This window comes from Thalassophryne amazonica, chromosome 15 (genome assembly GCF_902500255.1).
Source record: "Thalassophryne amazonica chromosome 15, fThaAma1.1, whole genome shotgun sequence".
NCBI lineage: Eukaryota > Metazoa > Chordata > Actinopteri > Batrachoidiformes > Batrachoididae > Thalassophryne > Thalassophryne amazonica.
In genome coordinates, this window is record NC_047117.1 from 73,637,259 (window position 1) to 73,655,015 (window position 17,757).

Genomic DNA, 17,757 nt, shown 5'->3' on the forward strand with positions numbered 1-17,757 from the left:
CACTTTTCCATCTGCATCAGACGCTCAAAGCGCTTCACACAATAATGCCTCACATTCACCCCGATGTCAGGGTGCTGCCATACAAGGCGCTCACTACACACACCCACGTCTGGGTTTTATGGAGTGAGATGATGAAGAATGAGTGACAGCTGTCAGGAATTAATGAGTGACAGCTGTCACTCCCGGCTGTGTCCGTGGCGGCAGCGCCCTCTCGTGCCTGAAGCCCGCACTTCAGGCAGGGAGCCCTCTGGTGGTGGGCCAGCAGTACCTCCTCTTCTGGCGGCCCACACAACAGGACCCCCCCTCAACGGGCGCCTCCTGGCGCCCGACCAGGCTTATCGGGGTGTCGACGGTAGAAATCGGCCAGGAGGGCCGGATCCAGGATGAAGCTCCTCTTCACCCAGGAGCGTTCTTCGGGTCCATACCCCTCCCAGTCCACCAAATACTGGAACCCCCGGCCCATTCGACGGACGTCCAGGAGCCGGCGCACTGTCCAAGCCGGCTCCCCGTCAATGATCCGGGCAGGAGGCGGCGCCGGACCGGGAGCACAGAGGGGTGAGGTGTGGTGAGGCTTGATTCTGGACACATGAAAGACTGGGTGGATCCGCAGTGAAGCTCCAACTCCCGGCTTCACTGAGGATTTTGAGGATCTTGAATGGTCCAATGTATCGGTCCTTCAACTTAGGGGAGTCCACTTGGAGGGGGATGTCCTTCGTGGACAGCCACACCTCCTGCCCGGGCTGGTAAGCAGGGGCCGGGGATCTCCGGCTGTCCGCATGGGTCTTCGCCCTCGTCCGGGCCTTCAACAAGGCAGAAAGGGCGGAGCGCCACACCCGACGGCACTTCCGCAGGTGGGCCTGGACCGAGGGCACACCGACCTCTCCCTCCACCACGGGAAACAATGGGGGCTGATACCCCAAACACACCTCAAACGGGGAGAGGCCGGTGGCAGAGGACACCTGGCTGTTATACGCATACTCGATCCAGGCCAGATATTCACTCCAGGCTGTCGGGTGTGCGGACGTTACACAGCGCAGGGCTTGCTCCAATTCCTGATTGGCCCGTTCTGCCTGTCCATTGGTCTGCGGGTGATACCCGGACGAGAGGCTCACAGTGGCCCCCAGTTCCCGGCAGAAGCTCCTCCAGACATGTGAGGAGAACTGGGGACCATGATCAGAGACGATGTCGGTGGGTATCCCATGCAGACGGACGATGTGGTGGACCAGGAGGTCTGCTGTCTCCTGGGCTGTTGGGAGCTTCGGGAGGGCTACGAAGTGGGCCGCCTTGGAGAATCGGTCCACTATCGTGAAGATGGTGGTGTTGCCCTGGGATGGCGGGAGGCCCGTGACGAAATCCAGGCCGATATGGGACCAGGGGCGATGAGGCACAGGAAGTGGCTGGAGAAGCCCTTGGGACCTCTTGTGGTCTGCCTTGCCCCTGGCACAGGTGGTGCAGGCCTGGATGTACTCCCGGACGTCGGCCTCCATAGACGCCCACCAGAAGCGCTGCCGGACAACTGCCACGGTCCTTCGCACCCCTGGATGACAGGAGAGCTTGGAACCGTGACAGAAGTCCAAGACTGCAGCTCTGGCCTCTGGTGGGACGTATAGACGATTCTTCGCACCAGTTCCGGGGTCCGGGCTCCGTGCCAGGGCCTCCCGGACGGTCTTCTCCACGTCCCAGGTGAGGGTGGCCACGATAGTGGACTCCAGAATGATGGGCTCCGGTGGATCCGACAGCACCGTTTTGACTTCGTCTTCGTGTACCCGGGACAAGGCATCCGATCTCTGGTTCTTGGTCCAGGGGCGATAGGTGATCCGGAAGTCAAAACGTCCGAAGAACAGTGACCAGCGGGCTTGCCTGGGGTTCAGCCGCTTGGCGGTCCTGATATACTCCAGGTTCCGATGGTCAGTGAAAACCGTGAACGGCACAGACACTCCCTCCAACAGGTGTCTCCACTCCTCAAGAGCCTCTTTCACCGCAAGGAGTTCTCGATTGCCGACGTCATAGTTCCGTTCAGCTGGGGTCAACCTGCGAGAAAAGTAGGCACATGGGTGAAGAACCTTATGTCTCTCCGCTCTGGGATAGCACGGCTCCTATCCCTGAGTCAGAGGCGTCCACTTCAACCACGAACTGGCGGCTAGGGTCGGGCTGCACCAAAACTGGCGCAGTAGAGAACCGTCGTTTCAACTCCTTGAACGCGGCTTCGCACCGATCTGACCAGGTGAAGGGGACTTTTGGAGAGGTCAGGGCTGTCAGGGGGCTAACTACCTGACTGTAGCCCTTAATGAACCTCCTATAGAAATTAGCGAAGCCGAGGAACTGTTGCAGCTTCCTACGGCTTGTTGGTTGGGGCCAATCTCTCACCGCCGCAACCTTGGCCGGATCAGGGGCGACGGAGTTAGAGGAGATGATAAACCCCAGGAAGGACAAAGACGTGCGGTGAAACTCGCACTTCTCGCCCTTCACAAACAGTCGGTTCTCTAATAACCGCTGCAGGACCTGACGTACATGCTGGACATGGGTCTCAGGATCCGGAGAAAAGATGAGAATATCGTCCAGATATACGAAGACGAATCGGTGCAGGAAGTCCCGCAAGACGTCGTTAACCAAGGCTTGGAACGTCGCGGGGGCGTTGGTGAGGCCGAATGGCATGACCAGGTACTCAAAGTGACCTAACGGGGTGTTAAATGCCGTCTTCCATTCGTCTCCCTTCCGGATCCGAACCAGGTGATACGCATTTCTAAGATCCAGCTTAGTAAAGATTTTGGCTCCATGCAGGGGGGTGAACACGGAATCTAACAATGGCAACGGGTATCGGTTGCGAACCGTAATCTCATTCAGCCCCCTGTAATCAATGCATGGACGGAGTCCACCATCTTTCTTGCCCACAAAAAAGAAACCTGCACCCATCGGGGAGGTGGAGTTCCGGATCAGCCCGGCAGCTAATGAGTCCCGGATGTAGGTCTCCATTGATTCGCGCTCAGGTCGTGAGAGGTTGTACAGCCTGCTGGACGGGAACTCAACGCCTGGAACCAAATCAATGGCACAATCGTACGGATGGTGCGGGGGAAGGGTGAGTGCCAGATCCTTGCTGAAGACGTCAGCAAGATCGTGGTACTCAACCGGCACCGCCGTCAGATTGGGAGGGGCTTTGACCTCCTCCTTAGCATGCAAATCGGGAGGAACCGAGGATCCTAAACACACCCGATGGCAGGTTTCGCTCCACTGAACCACTACCCCAGACGGCCAATCAATCCGGGGATTGTGTTTCAACATCCAGGGGAAGCCCAAAATCACGCGGGAGGTAGAAGGAGTTACAAAAAACTCAATCTCCTCCCGATGGTTTCCAGACACCACCAGAGTTACTAGTTGTGTCTTGTGTGTGATTAAAGGGAGGAGGGTGCCATCTAGTGCCCGCACCTGCAATGGCGAAGGAAGCGCCACCAGAGGGAGCCCTACCTCCCTTACCCATCTGCTGTCTAGCAGATTCCCTTCTGACCCCGTGTCCACCAGTGCTGGGGCTTGAAGGGTTAAATCCCCGCTCAGGATTGTAACTGGGAGTCGTGTGGCAATCTGTGTGTGTCCCACGTGAATGTTATGACCCCCCCTTAGCCCAGTCTCTAAGGGCGGTTGTTGTCGTTCTGGCCGTTTGGGGCAGTTTTTCCGTATGTGCTCCTTTGAGCTGCAGAGAAAACACTCCCCGCGGACCAGCCTCCTCATTTTGGCCCTGTGCGTTTCCCTAACAACGTCAGCAGGGGGAGCTGTTGCCCCACGGAGCACTGCGGCTGTGGAGCATGGGGAGGGCGGCCCCTTTTCAAACCCGGAAGGGAGAGGGACGGCACGTATCCAGCCACGTCCTTCGCCTCGCTCCCGACAGCGCTCCTCCAACCGATTGTCTAACCGTATAACGAGATCAATAAGCCCATCTAAATCCCGCGGTTCTTCCTTAGCTACCAGATGCTCCTTCAGGACCGATGACAGTCCGTTTATGATGGCGGCGCGGAGCGCATCGTTATTCCAGCCGGACCTCGCAGCCACGATGCGGAAGTCGACTGCATATTTGGCTGTGCACCGGCGCCCCTGTCGCATTGACAGCAGCATTGTTGAAGCGGTCTCTCCTCTGTTAGGGTGATCAAACACTGTTCTGAACTCCCCCACAAACCCAGTGTATGCTGATAACAACCGTGAGTTCTGTTCCCAGAGCACCGTAGCCCAGGCGCGTGCCTTACCCCGAAGCAGAGTAATCACATAAGCTATTTTACTAGCATCTGACGCGTACATGACGGGACGTTGTGCGAAGACGAGCGAACACTGCATGAGAAAGTCCGCGCACGTCTCCACACAACCTCCGTACGGCTCAGGAGGGCTTATGTATGCTTCAGGGGATGGTGGGAGGGGTTGTTGAACCACCACTGGAATGTTCATATCCTGCACAGGGTCGGCAGGAGGAGGAGCTGCAGCAGCGCCCTGAGCGCTCGCCACCACCTGCGCGGAGAGAGCCTCCACCCTGCGGTTCAGGAGGATGTTTTGCTCGGTCATTTGATCCAACCGAGCCGTAAAGGCGGTGAGAATGTGCTGCAGCTCACCAATCACGCCTCCTGCAGACGCCTGCGCTCCCTGCTCTCCCATTGGTCGTTCAACAGCCGGGAGACGCCCCTCGGAGTCCATGACGCTGGCCGAGATATCCTGTTGTGAAAGTGTAGTGACACGGACCCACAACAGGGGGCGCAAATGAACAGTCAATAGATGAGCCAAAAAGTAACAATTTAATGTTGTGAAGGTGCACAACGAATACACAGACAATCTCAGAATATGATAACAGTCAATCCACAAAGGTGACGTGTGGGCAGGCTCGAGGATAGAAGACGTCTGTCCTGAGAAGAGCCGGAACCACACGATTTCCGCCGCCACCGAACCTGGTGAATACTGGAGCCGCCAAGTCCCGAATTCCCAGGTGATCACCGTCCCCGACTGTCGGATCTGGTACTGCTGGCGAAGAACAAAGACAGTCAAGTGTGGGTGTGTGTACACCCCGTAACAACAACGGTGGGAATGCCACCTCCACCTCTAACACACACTCGTGCAGCGTCTGTTTAACCACTTATCTGACGGACGTAGGACGAAACAGTCGCGACCCACGCTGGTCCTCTGGTTGACAGCTGCAAAACAATAGCTCTTAGAATCAATTAATATAGGCAGAGAAAGTTACCTCCATAGAAGTACGATATCTCGGCGATGAGATGGAGATGACGTCTGGGTTTTATGGAGTGAGATGATGAAGAATGAGTGACAGCTGTCAGGAATTAATGAGTGACAGCTGTCACTCCCGGCTGTGTCCGTGGCGGCAGCGCCCTCTCGTGCCTGAAGCCCGCACTTCAGGCAGGGAGCCCTCTGGTGGTGGGCCAGCAGTACCTCCTCTTCTGGCGGCCCACACAACACTACATTTTGGTTGCCCAATTCTCATTCCACTGAGCCACCTGCCCTGCTTCATAATAGCTAAAAACCATAAAAACAGAAATTATCATCAGGTTTTCAAATTTGCGTCGTCCTTTGAACTTACCATATGCACTGAATGCTTACATTGAGAAAAATAACCATATCCGAGTGTAAATTAGTAGTGTTCATCAAAATCACTTTATTTTTGCCTCCAGGTAGAGGGGGTTACTCATCAATTGTAAGAAGACAGAATATGTGAAAGAGGGAGCCCAAATTGCAACTTGAAGGTTTGGGATGCTACCATAAAGCAAGTGTATACGTTAAACTATCAGGGCAGCATAAAAACTGAAAATGGCAAGTGTGACCATAAAATCAAGAAGAGAATTGGTATGGCAACAGACACTTTCCAGAATTTGCAAAAGATCCTTACAAACAGTAAGTGATCCATTGAAACAAGGGAGCTGGTGCTGGACTGCGATGTGAAATCTATTCTTTTATATGTCAGTAAGAGTTGGACAATGTTCTTGCAAATAGAGCAAAATTCAGAAGCTTTTGAAATGTGGTTCTACAGAATAATGCTGAAAATATCATGGATGGATCATGTTTTAAAATGCAGTGGTACTAGAAAGGGCAAGAACAAACAGGACAATGGTTGGTATAATAAGGAGACGGATGCAATTTCTAGAGTACGTCATCAGAATGGACGGCCTGGAGGAACTACAGCTGACAGGATACATCAAAGGCAAAATAGCCCGAGGCAGACAAAGGCAGGAATAGATCGCAAACCTCAGGAAGTAGATGGAAGTACATCTGGCAAGGAAGCTGAAGAAGGATGCACGAGATGTTGACATAATAAAAATGGCTAAATCTCTAGAGTTCTGTGATCACCTCTCTGATGGAACATGGTACTTGGGAGAAGGCGAGAAAGAGAAAAATGTCGCACATAAAATTTTGTTAAAAATGAACTTATTTTGGTCTATCCAGATTGTGTTACAACCCAAAAATTCTGCAGTGCTCAGTGCAACTGTGAAGCCTTTGACTGACTCTGACCAAAAGTCATGTTCCAAAAATTCAGCCAATCTCAGATTGAACCGCAGACTGGAGGAAGGAGATGTGCATGGAAAAAAAAAACAGACACAGAGTTGAGACAGAGAGGGAGAGAAAGAGAGAGATAGTACGACAGAAAGGAAACAAATATAGCATGTGGAGTTTCCACTTTTTTTTGTAATATTAGGAACTTTTCAAGGCATTTGGAATAATGTTGCATATATAGATCCCCCCCCCACCCCCCGTGTTTGTAAAACAAATGTTCAAAGAAATTCAACATTTTTTTTTCTTCTTCTTTTATGATTAGTGACTTTATGTGTTGTACTGTACAAAATACATTTTGGAGTTCTACCTACTTCTGCTGATGATGATGCTGAAAAATGGTGGTAAAAATGTGAATGGAGCAGAAAATGCTCAGAAACATCTTACAGTCCAGAGAGTTAATTAGTCACCATCTGCTTCATAATATTCAGACATCCAAATACTTGAAAGTAAGCAGCCCTTGTAAATTAATCAGAATAGCTGTCTGAATTTTTGAATACGTTCACTTTTTAATTTTGTACTCTGGCTATTGGATTTTGCATTTGATTGGTTGTTTAATATACTGGCAGTCAATTCATTTGTTCCCACAAAATTCTACTCACAACACCCCATAATGACAACATGGATTTTTTATTTTATTTTATTTATTTATTTATTTATTTTTTTGGAAATTTTTGCAAATTTATAAAAAACAAGCAAACAAAAAAAACTAAGAAATCACATGTACATAGTATTCACACCCTTTGCTCAATACTTTGTTGATACATCTTTGGCAGCAATTACAGTCTCATGTCTTCTTGAATATGATGCCACAAGCTTGGTGCACCTATCTTTGAGCAGTTTTGCCCATTCCTCTTTGCAGCACCTCTCAAGCTCCATTAGGTTATTTTCAGATCTCTCCAGAGATGTTCAATCGGATTCAGGTCTGGGCTCTTGCTGGACCACTCAGGCACATTCACAGAGTTGTCCTGAAGCCACTCCTTTGATATCTTGGTTGTATGCTTATGAGGTCAAGAGAGCTCTGGAGCCGGTTTTCATCCAGGATGTCTTTGTACATTGTTGCATTAATCTTTCCCTCATTCCTGACTTGTCTCCCAGTTCCTACCCCTGAAAAACATCCCCACAGCATGATGCTGCCACCACCATGTTTCACTGTAGGGATGGTGCCTGATTTCCTCCAAACATGATGCCTGGCTTTCACGCCAAAGAGTTCTTTGTCCTATCAGACCAGAGAATTTTGTTTCTCATGGTCTGATAGTCCTTCAGGTGCCTTTTGGCAAACTCCATGCAAGCTCCCATGTGCCTTTTACTAAGGTATGGCTTCTGTCTGACCACTCTACCATATAGGCCAGATTGGTGGATTGCTACAGAGATGGTTGTACTTCTGGAAGGTTCTCCTCTCTCCACAGAGGAATCCTGGAGCTCTGACAGTGACCATCAGGTTCTTTGCCACCGCCCTGACTAAGGCCCTTCTCCCCTGATAGCTCAGTTTAGATGGGCGGCCAGCTCTTGGAAGAGTTCTGGTGGATCTGAACTTCGTCCATTTACGGATGATGGAGGTCACTGTGCTAATTGGGACTTTCAAAGCAATAGAAATGTGTCTGTACCCTTCCCCAGATTTGTGCCTCGAGACAATCCTATCTCGGAGGTCTACAGACATTTCCTTTGACTTCATGCTTGGTTTGTGCTCTGACAAGCACTATCAGTTTGGGACTTTATGTGTAGATAGGTGTGTTCCTTTCCAAATCATGCCCAATCAACTGAATTTATCCCAGGTGGACTCCAATTAAGATGTAGAAACATCTCAAGGATGATCAGTGGAAACAGGATGCACCTGAGCTCAGTTTTGAGCTTCATGCTGTGAATACTTATGTACATGAGATTTCTTAGTTTTTTATTTTTCATAAATTTGCAAAAATCTAAAAAAAAAAAACGTTTTTCATGATGTCATTATGGGGTATTGTGTGTAGAATTTTGATGAAAAATGAATTTCTTCCATTTTGGAATAAGGCTGTAACAACAAAATGTAGAAAAAGTGAAGCGCTGTGAATACTTGCTGGATGCACTGTAGGTTCTGAGGCCCATTGGTGCCTGTGCTTGTCCCTGGATTCCATAGTGTGACGTAGATGAGAGCATATGACTCCTCTCGGATGAGACACCAGTCCAACACAGGTTACTCATTTACAGCTGGGTAGACTTGGACAATGCAGATTAAGTATTCTGTTCAAGAACACAGACAGGATCAAACTAAAAAAAAAAAAAATAATAATAATAAAAAATCTGTATCATTGATAAAATTAATCAGGATCATGCATGAACCAGGTCACTTTGGGATTTTTGTTTCAGTATCCACATTCCAATGCAGAGAAGGTACACATACCCTTCCAGCTCACACTGATCTCAGTGTGTTTCCACACACGTATGCGTGTCCATACTATGAGTCAACTTTCTTTCCTCAATAAAGCATGCTTCATTGCCTATAACACATTTCTCCTTCCAGCAGTGTCATCTGGTCATACTTGAAAGTATGCTTGCATCATACTGTGTGGGATCAGAATATTTCTGCCAGATTTGTGTCTTTTTAATGTGTGAATGCTTTAAATGTTATTGGTAACAAGCTGAAAGCTGAAACCTAAAATACATTTTCTGGGGGGAAAAGTTTGTCTTGACACTGATTTCAGGAAATCTGCAGCAAGTCTAGTGACACAAATCTCATTTCCGATTACAACTTTAAAAGCTTTTGTGTGAAGTTGTTTTTGTTGGGAACATCCAACTAGGGCTGCAACTAACAATTATTTTAGTAATCGATGAATTGGTCAATTATTCTTTCAATTAATCAATTAATCGTTTTTTTTTTCTTACATGTGAGTTTTGCCATTATTTCTTTAAGTGAGTTATTATTAAAAGGCCTTTATCACGCAACATCAATGTTTGAGCTTGTAACAAAGTTATGATGTTATATTCTCGCCAAAAACATACCTGGAGTAGGATTTTGTTTTATTTTGCACATACATACATTACCGACATGCCACAAAGAGATTTCCATCAGGTTTCACTCGATTATGAGCATTTTTAGATGCTTATAGGATCTGTCTCATCCACTGACAACAGCAAGAGTCCACAAAAGTATTTTAAAGGCATGACTAAAGTGTAATATGTGATCTTTAATAAGATATTTTCATGAAAAAAGACACAAATGTGCAGTTAACTGCATTTTATTTTTTCTTTTATTTTTTAGTTATTATTACTATGCTATTATTATTACTATGCTATTATTATTATTTCTATGAATAAAAATAAATAAAAAAATATTACAATTTGTAATACATTTGACTCTTTTACGACAACAAACACTGACCTATTAATCATTATACAGAAAACAAATGCACACAAATGTGCTGAGATGCCAACAGCTTAATGCTAACTTTAATATTGAAAACGCCATAGACATGCTAACACGTTAGCATTGGTCCTGTTTTTAAGTTATAAAATACATCTATCAACCGTTTCAAAAGACCGTAGCAGGTGGGTTTAACATAAAAGGTAAATATTACTCACAGACATATGCTCTTTTGGGTTTTAGTGGGGAAAAATTAAGATAAAGCAAAATAAAACAGAACCAACGAAGCAGCAGATCGAAGCACTGCTTGGTTGAAGATTCAAATCAATGCAGCGCTGCAGAAACCGTTGATTATATGGAAGAAATGAAACATTTGTGGTAAAACAAAGTTATTTAGCAATTAATCGATGACTAACTTAGTTGACAACTATTTTAATAATCAATTTTAATCGGTTAATTCGATTAGTTGTTTCAGCTCTAGATCCAACATCCAGAATTAGAGAATTCAAAGCTGGACAGGTAATTTTTTTTTTTTTTTTTTTTTTAGAAAGAGTTTGATATTTCTCCATTAATAAAAACCTAATGTTGTTGTATGGGCCGCTGAAGAGGAGGTACTGCTGGCCCACTACCAAAGGGCGCCCTGCCTGAAGTGCGGGCTTCAGGCACGAGAGGGCGCTGCCGCCTCACAAGAACAGCCGGGGATGACAGCTGTCACTCATCAACTATGACAGCTGTCACCAGTAACCAGGTCGTCAACCACCCTACAAAAGCCGGAACGACATCTCCACCTCGTCGCTGAGATATCGTCTACCTACGAGGTAAATTCTCAGCCGTTGTTGTGCTGACACACGTTACTTGTTTTCGTGTTTGTTGAACTGTTTGCAGGTTTCTTGCTCGCTACTTTCAGCTGGAGGCTGGGTTCGCGGATGGTGGAGGAGTGACGCACTTCACTCCTCACTCTGAACTTCAATAAGTAGGAATACAGACTCTGCATAAACTGTGTACTTGAGGTGGAGGTGTCTTTCCCACCGTAACAGAAACTATTGTTCCAGCTGACTGTTTACTGGGTGTGTTTCCACACACTGATTATATCTGTTCTCTGCTTCCTGCCAGCAGTACCAGATCTGACAGTCGGAGACGGTGACCACCTGGGGACTCAGGACTTGGCGGCTCCAGTATCCTTCGGGTTCGGTGGCAGTGGAAATCGTGTGGGATCTGGTTCTTCTCGGGACAGACATCTCCTACCCTCGAGCCTGCCCACACGTCACCTTGTACATTTTGATTGTAACCCAAATTCTGTGTTTGTCTGTATTCTCGTTGTGCACATTTCACAACAGTAAAGTGTTGTATTTTGGCTCATCTATTGTCCGTTCATTTACGCCCCCTGTTTTGGGTCCGTGTCACTACACTTTCCCAACAGGATATCTCGGCCAACGTCATGGATTCCGAGGGGTGTCAACCATCTGTTGAACAACCAATGGAAGAGCAGGTGCACAGGCGCCAGCAGGAGGCGTGTTAGGTGAGTTGCAGCGCATCTTAACCACCTTCACTGCTCGGATGGACTTAGTGACCAAGCAGAGCAATATACTCAACCGCAGGATGGAGGCTCTCACCGCGGAGGTGGAAGCGCGCGCACAGGGCGCGGCTGCAGTTCCTCCTCCTGCTGTCCTGGTGCCGAATATAAACATTCCACTGGTCGTTCAACGAACCCCCCCACCATCCCCTGAAGCATACATAAGTCCCCCGGAACCATACGCAGACTTCTTAATGCAGTGTTCGCTCGTCTTTGCACAGCGTCCCGTCATGTACGCGTCGGACTCAAGCCGGGTGGCTTATGTGATTAATTTGCTTCGAGGTGAGGCACGCGCCTGGGCTACGGCGCTTTGGGAGCAGAATTCACGGCTCCTAACGGTGTATACTGAGTTTGTGAGGGAGTTCAGACTGGTGTTCGATCACCCACATAGAAGAGAGACCGCTTCAACGGTGCTGCTGTCTATGAGACAGGGGCGTCGGAGTGCAGCCGAGTATGCAGTCGACTTCCGCATCGCGGCTGCGAGGTCCCGCTGGAGTACCGGACTGTCTCTGGTCCTAAAGGAGCATCTGGTGGCTAAGGATGAGCCACGGGATTTGGACGGGCTTATTGATCTAGTCATACGATTAGACAATCGGTTAGAACAACGCTGTCGGGAGCGAGACGAAGGATGTGGCTGGGCACGCGCCGTCCCTCTCCCTTCCGGGTCCGAAAAGGTTCCGCCCTCCCCACGCTCCACAGCCTCAGTGCTCGGTGTGGCAACAGCTCCCCCTGCTGACGTTGCTAGGGAGACGAGCAGGGCCAAAAGGAGATCAGATGACAGAATGAGGAGGCTGGCCCGCGGGGAGTGTTTTATCTGCAGCTCAAAAGAGCATATACAGAAAAACTGCCCCAAACGGCCAAAACGACAACACTCGCCTTTAGAGACTGGGCTAAGGGTGGGTCATAACATTCACGTGGGACATACACGCCTATCTGCACGTCTCCCAGTTACGATCCTGAGTGGGGATCTAACCCTTCAGGCCCCAGCACTGGTGGACACGGGGTCAGAAGGCCTGGATCGAGTACGCGCATAACAGCCAGGTGTCCTCTGCCACCGGCCTCTCCCCGTTTGAGGTGTGTCTGGGGTACCAGCCCCCATTGTTTCCCGTGGTGGAGGGAGAGGTCGGTGTGCCCTCGGTCCAGGCCCACCTGCAGAGATGCCGTCGCGTGTGGCGCACCGCCCGTTCTGCCCTGTTGAAAGCCTGGATGAAGGCTAAAGCCCATGCACACCGCGGGCGTTCCCGGCCCCTGCATACCAGCCCAGGCAGGAGGTATGGCTATCCACAAAAGACGTTCCTCTGCAAGTGGACTCGCCAAAACTCAAGGACAGATACATTGGACCGTTCAGGATCCTTAAAGTCCTCAGTCCTGCCGCAGTGAAGCTCCAGCTCCCAGCTTCACTGGGGATCCACCCAGTTTTTCATGTTTCCAGAACTAACCATATCACACCTCACCCCTCTGTGCTCCCGGACTGGCGCTGCCTCCTGCCTGGATCATTGACAGAGAGCTGGCTTGGACTGTGCGTCGGCTCCTGGACATCTGCCGGAAGGGCAGGGGTTTCCAGTACTTGGTGGACTGGGAGGGATATGGACCTGAAGAACGCTCCTGGGTGAAGAGGAGCTTCATCCTGGACCCGTCCCTCCTGGCCGATTTCTACCACCGCCATCCCGACAAGCCTGGTTGGGCGCCAGCAGGCGCCCGTTGAGGGGGGGTCCTGTTGTATGGGCCGCTGAAGAGGAGGTACTGCTGGCCCACTACCAAAGGGCGCCCTGCCTGAAGTGCGGGCTTCAGGCACGAGAGGGCGCTGCCGCCTCACAAGAACAGTCGGGGTGACAGCTGTCACTCATCAACTATGACAGCTGTCACCAATCACCAGGTCGTCAACCACCCTACAAAAGCCGGACGACATCTCCACCTCGTCGCCGAGATATCGTCTGCCTACGAGGTAAATTCTCAGCCGTTGTTGTGCTGATGCACGTTACTTGTTTTCGTGTCGTTGAACTGTTTGCAGGTGTCTTGCTTGCTACTTTCAGCTGGAGGCTGGGTGTGCGGATGGTGGAGGAGTGACGCACTTCACTCCGAACTCCGAACTTCTAGTATCCTTCGGGTTCGGTGGCAGTGGAAATCGTGTGGGATCCGGTTCTTCTCGGGACAGACGTCTCCTACCCTCGAGCCTGCCCACACGTCACCTTGTACATTTTGATCGTAACCCAAATTCTGTGTTTGTCTGTATTCTCGTTGTGCACATTTCACAACAGTAAAGTGTTGTATTTTGGCTCATCTATTGTCTGTTCATTTACGCCCCCTGTTGTGGGTCCGTGTCACTACACTTTCCCAACAAATGTAAGCCAGTGTTACAGTTGGGAAGTCATTTTTTTGTTAACTTGCACAATAAAACATGAATGCACCTAACTTCAAATGAGTCTGTGCTTTCAGCTGTAAAGCAGCATATATAATAAGTATCTGACAAACATTGGTTTAATATTGTGAAAGGATCAGGAGAATGTAAGTAGGGATGGGAATTGATGACATTTTATCGATGTTGATGCCATGATCGATTCGGATTATCGGTCCGATTCTTTATCGATTCCCTTACTGATTCCTGAAAAATGAGCTAAACAGATTTCATACCTGTGAGAGACCTGTAGGTAGTTGAGCAAAACCAGAAAACACCTCTACAGGTGTACTGGGCACAATTCCAGATGGATGGCCATCTGCAGATGCAGTTTTTATTCTAGTGTAATTTTTGCACACTCTGATGTTTCACTTGTGTGTCACAGGACCTGCAGGCAGCCACTGTGAACCCTGACCCCAGTCTGAAGGAGTTTGAGGGTGCTACGCTTCGTTACGCATCACTCAAGCTGAGGTGAGAGACTCATTCAGGCACACTTGTGCAGAGATAAAACACAAAGAATGTAAGCAAATGTTTTTGTCGTTTGTTTGCCTTATTTTCCCATATGCAACTGCAGCACGTGCCTCTGTATTGTCCAGTTTGGTTCTCTAGGAATTAGTTACACTCAGGAATGATTCTATGTTCCCTGTTTGCGTAAAGCCTACAAGTAGGTTTGGTAAATTTACATATGGGTCAAAAATGTGCAACTATAGACGCTGCAAGCAGTTGTAACCACAACACTTGTTCTGTTCCCCACATTTCAGGAACCGTCCAGCAGTGGAAGAAGAGGAGTCCAACAGTATTAACAGTGATCCAGAAGTGAAGGTAGACATAACTGAGAACCTGATTTAAGAGTTGTTTTAATGTTCAGTCATTTGGTGAATTATTCTGAGGAATCCTAAAGCAGAGGGTGAAAAGACCATTTTCACATGATGTTACAAAGCAGGAAGTAGGTCATATTGGAGACACCCATTATTTGAAGTAAACAACGCGAAACAAACATTTGATAAACCAGAGATGGGACAAAGTCACCATCAAGTCACTCTCAAGTCATCAATCAGCAAGTCCCAAATCAAGTCTCAAGTCATAATGACCACCAGTTCTTTGCAAGGTGACTTGAGACTTAACTTGAGACTTGCAGATTGATGACTTGAGAATGACTTGACAGTGACTTCATCTCACCTCTGTGAAAAACCAACCATGTCAGGCCCTGGTGGACACCAGTGCAACCATCTCCCTAGTACTAGCTGAGATGGTCGAGGCTGGAGGCAGGTAGTGCCACCATCTAAATGCCTCCTTGCTGACTGTGGGCTGTCGTCAAGCTGAGTTGGTCCAACATGTCATTGAGACCAGTTTGACTTAGTCCAACTGGCTCTGGACCCAATGATTGGTCTGCTTTTCTACTGAAGCAATGTTTGAAGACATTTTAGAAGAGTTACTTGAAGGTTTACTCATTTAAAAAGTGATAATCTTTTGTATTTACATCGGGTTTTGCATTGTGTTTACATTGCGCGAGTCTCCAGGATGACAGACCTTCAGGTTTGCCAGTTCAGAGTGCAAACAATCCACTGTACAATAACAGTTGGCAGTGGCCGGAGTTCTTACCTATCAAAGATCCTTATCTGATATTAGTTATCTTAATGTTAGGTTTGACAAATGTTATCTTTATGCTCATGTTCTACAGAGCGCTGTTCCTTCCTGTTTCATCCCGAATAGCAAATCGGGGTGCATTTTGAAGCATCACAGTAACTTCTGGATCCATCAATTGTCAATCTTGAACAAACATAGTATATGCAGTACTTACGGCCGTCATTGGCACCGGTTTTGAAATCTGGGTGAAATTTTTGAGCTGTTCAAAAATTTCATCCTGTTTGCTAAATCGGCGTCATTATCCTGTCACTAATGGGTTTTCATAGTTTCAGCTTCAGTCATGTTCAAACATCTTTAAACGGGGTAGTCTTAGTGAGCATAGTTTGAAACCTGTTTGATTGTGCTCTATCTGGGTAAAATTTGAAGCTAAAGCAGTGTTTGTTGCGATTCTGGCTGAGAACGCAGCCTGGCATAGCTTTACTTTCATTTTCAAGCGGGTTGCCAGGTATGCACTTTATAAGCCAGCTAGTTGCCAGGTCAGCACTTTATAAGTCAGCCTCATTGGCGGCATGCTGGAGTAAGCTGTTTCATCCCGTTTTTGCAGTTCTTCTGGATCGTGGGGAATCGTAATAGAATGGTGCCCTATGGAGTATGGGTATTAGCTAGCTAACTTTAGTTAAACTGTAAAGCAAGACAAAAGTTAGAAAGTAGATAACGTTAACATTCATTTGTAGACACAAGCAGGGCAAAGTATATTAAACAAGCTAAATAGATATTTAAACATAGTACAGTGTTTTTTGGCTTTAGCTTGTGCCAAATACTGGACCATAGACTGAAATGAGCCATTGCAATGATAGAAGTGAAACAGATGAGTTCAACTAAGGTTAAGAAATTGTACAGTCCACTTTAGCAGTGTCTAAAATTGTATTCCAAGTTTTTTTTCCAAGAGTTAATATGGGAAATGTATAGGTAAAAATGATCATTTTTTTTAACCTTCAAACCATTGTTTTTACTTCTTTTGAGGGGGTCATACCTTCCCTGGTACCCCCTGTAATTATAGCCATGTCCTAAATTAAGACTTGACATACCCATATAAGCTAACAGAAGGACTCATATTTCCCCAATTTTAAAGGAACTTCATTGGCTGCCAGTGTCCTTCAGGGTCAATTTTAAAATTTTGGTTTTAACTTTTAGAGCTCTACATGGCCAGGCGCCTCCCTATATCTGTAACCTCATCCAGCCTTATGCCCCTGCCAGGGCTTTAAGGTCTGTGGACCAAAATCTGTTGATGGTTCCTCGCACCCATTTTGCAACCAGAGGAGAGCGATCCTTCCAGGCTGTTGCTCCCAGGCTTTGGAATGGTCTCCCGCTCTCTCTGCGCTCACTGGACTCTGTTGATACTTTTAAAAGCCAACTTAAGACTTTCTTTTTTACTCAAGCGTTTGCTTAGCTTTTAGGCTGCTCTGTGATCCTATGTTATGTTTTATGTTTTTATGTCTCGGCCATTGTCTGATGTTTTGTGTGGTGTACTGTGCTTTTATGTTGTGAAGCACCTTGTGGCTCTTGTCTGTGAAAGGTGCTATATAAATAAAATTTACTTACTTACTTACTTACTTATATATTTTTTCTAAATCTGTCAATTTGGAGCTGATTTTAGTCTGTGGTGTTTAGTAAGTATGTAAACCTGGTGCTGTTGACTAATGATAGTAACTGTTTTTGGTCTCCTCCAAAGTGCTGGAGGAACAAACAGTGGAACAATACTGCCTCCAAGTGGTGCAAGTAGACTGCGCATAGTAAAGGAGCATTCACTCATTTCAGGGTCTCTACAGTGTTCAACTGAGACATCTAAGGTTTTATTGAGAGAGGTGGAAATAACAACAACATGACTCAGCAGAACGTCACATTTGCACAGATGATTGGTCACCAGTAAATATCAGCCCATAGTTAAGTTAATGTAAGATGTTATTGCTTTGAGAATTGTTTATCTAACCTGATATTGAGTCATTGTGCATTATCACAAACTACAGCAGATGTAAAATGAATCTAATGATGTGTGTTTCTCTACTATTGATGAAGTGTTTAAAGTATTGCAAACAATAGTTAAGTCACCAAGAACACAGCATGATGACTGGGTGCAGATTTTGTTGACTGGTGTCTGTGTTGGTCTTGCAGTAAAACTAAGACTTTATACAACTAAAACAACTAAATGACGAAAAAGCTATATGATAACACTTGATGGTAATTTTGCTGATTGTACATGAAAACAGGTGTAATTAGAAGGCTACTTGTTAGTGTGCTTACCTCCACGTCACAGTGTTGAAGTATCACTGCATC

General features: G+C 47.3%; 1 protein-coding gene and 1 long non-coding RNA gene across 8 annotated transcripts in view; both read left to right on the forward strand.

Annotated features, from left to right (window-relative positions):
- apbb2b (amyloid beta (A4) precursor protein-binding, family B, member 2b) overlaps positions 1-17,757 on the forward strand; it is a 149,644-nt gene that overhangs the window by 114,746 nt on the left and 17,141 nt on the right. For all 7 annotated transcript variants that reach the window (XM_034189203.1, XM_034189206.1, XM_034189207.1 and 4 more), the window contains 2 exons: positions 14,222-14,307; positions 14,598-14,658. In XM_034189203.1, coding sequence (XP_034045094.1) covers positions 14,222-14,307; positions 14,598-14,658 — 147 coding nt within the window. The remainder of the gene's footprint in view (positions 1-14,221; positions 14,308-14,597; positions 14,659-17,757) is intronic.
- On the forward strand, positions 10,404-14,143 carry LOC117527080. The gene is made up of 3 exons (XR_004565427.1): positions 10,404-10,452; positions 10,669-10,673; positions 13,790-14,143. It is a non-coding gene; the product is annotated as an uncharacterized LOC117527080 (long non-coding RNA).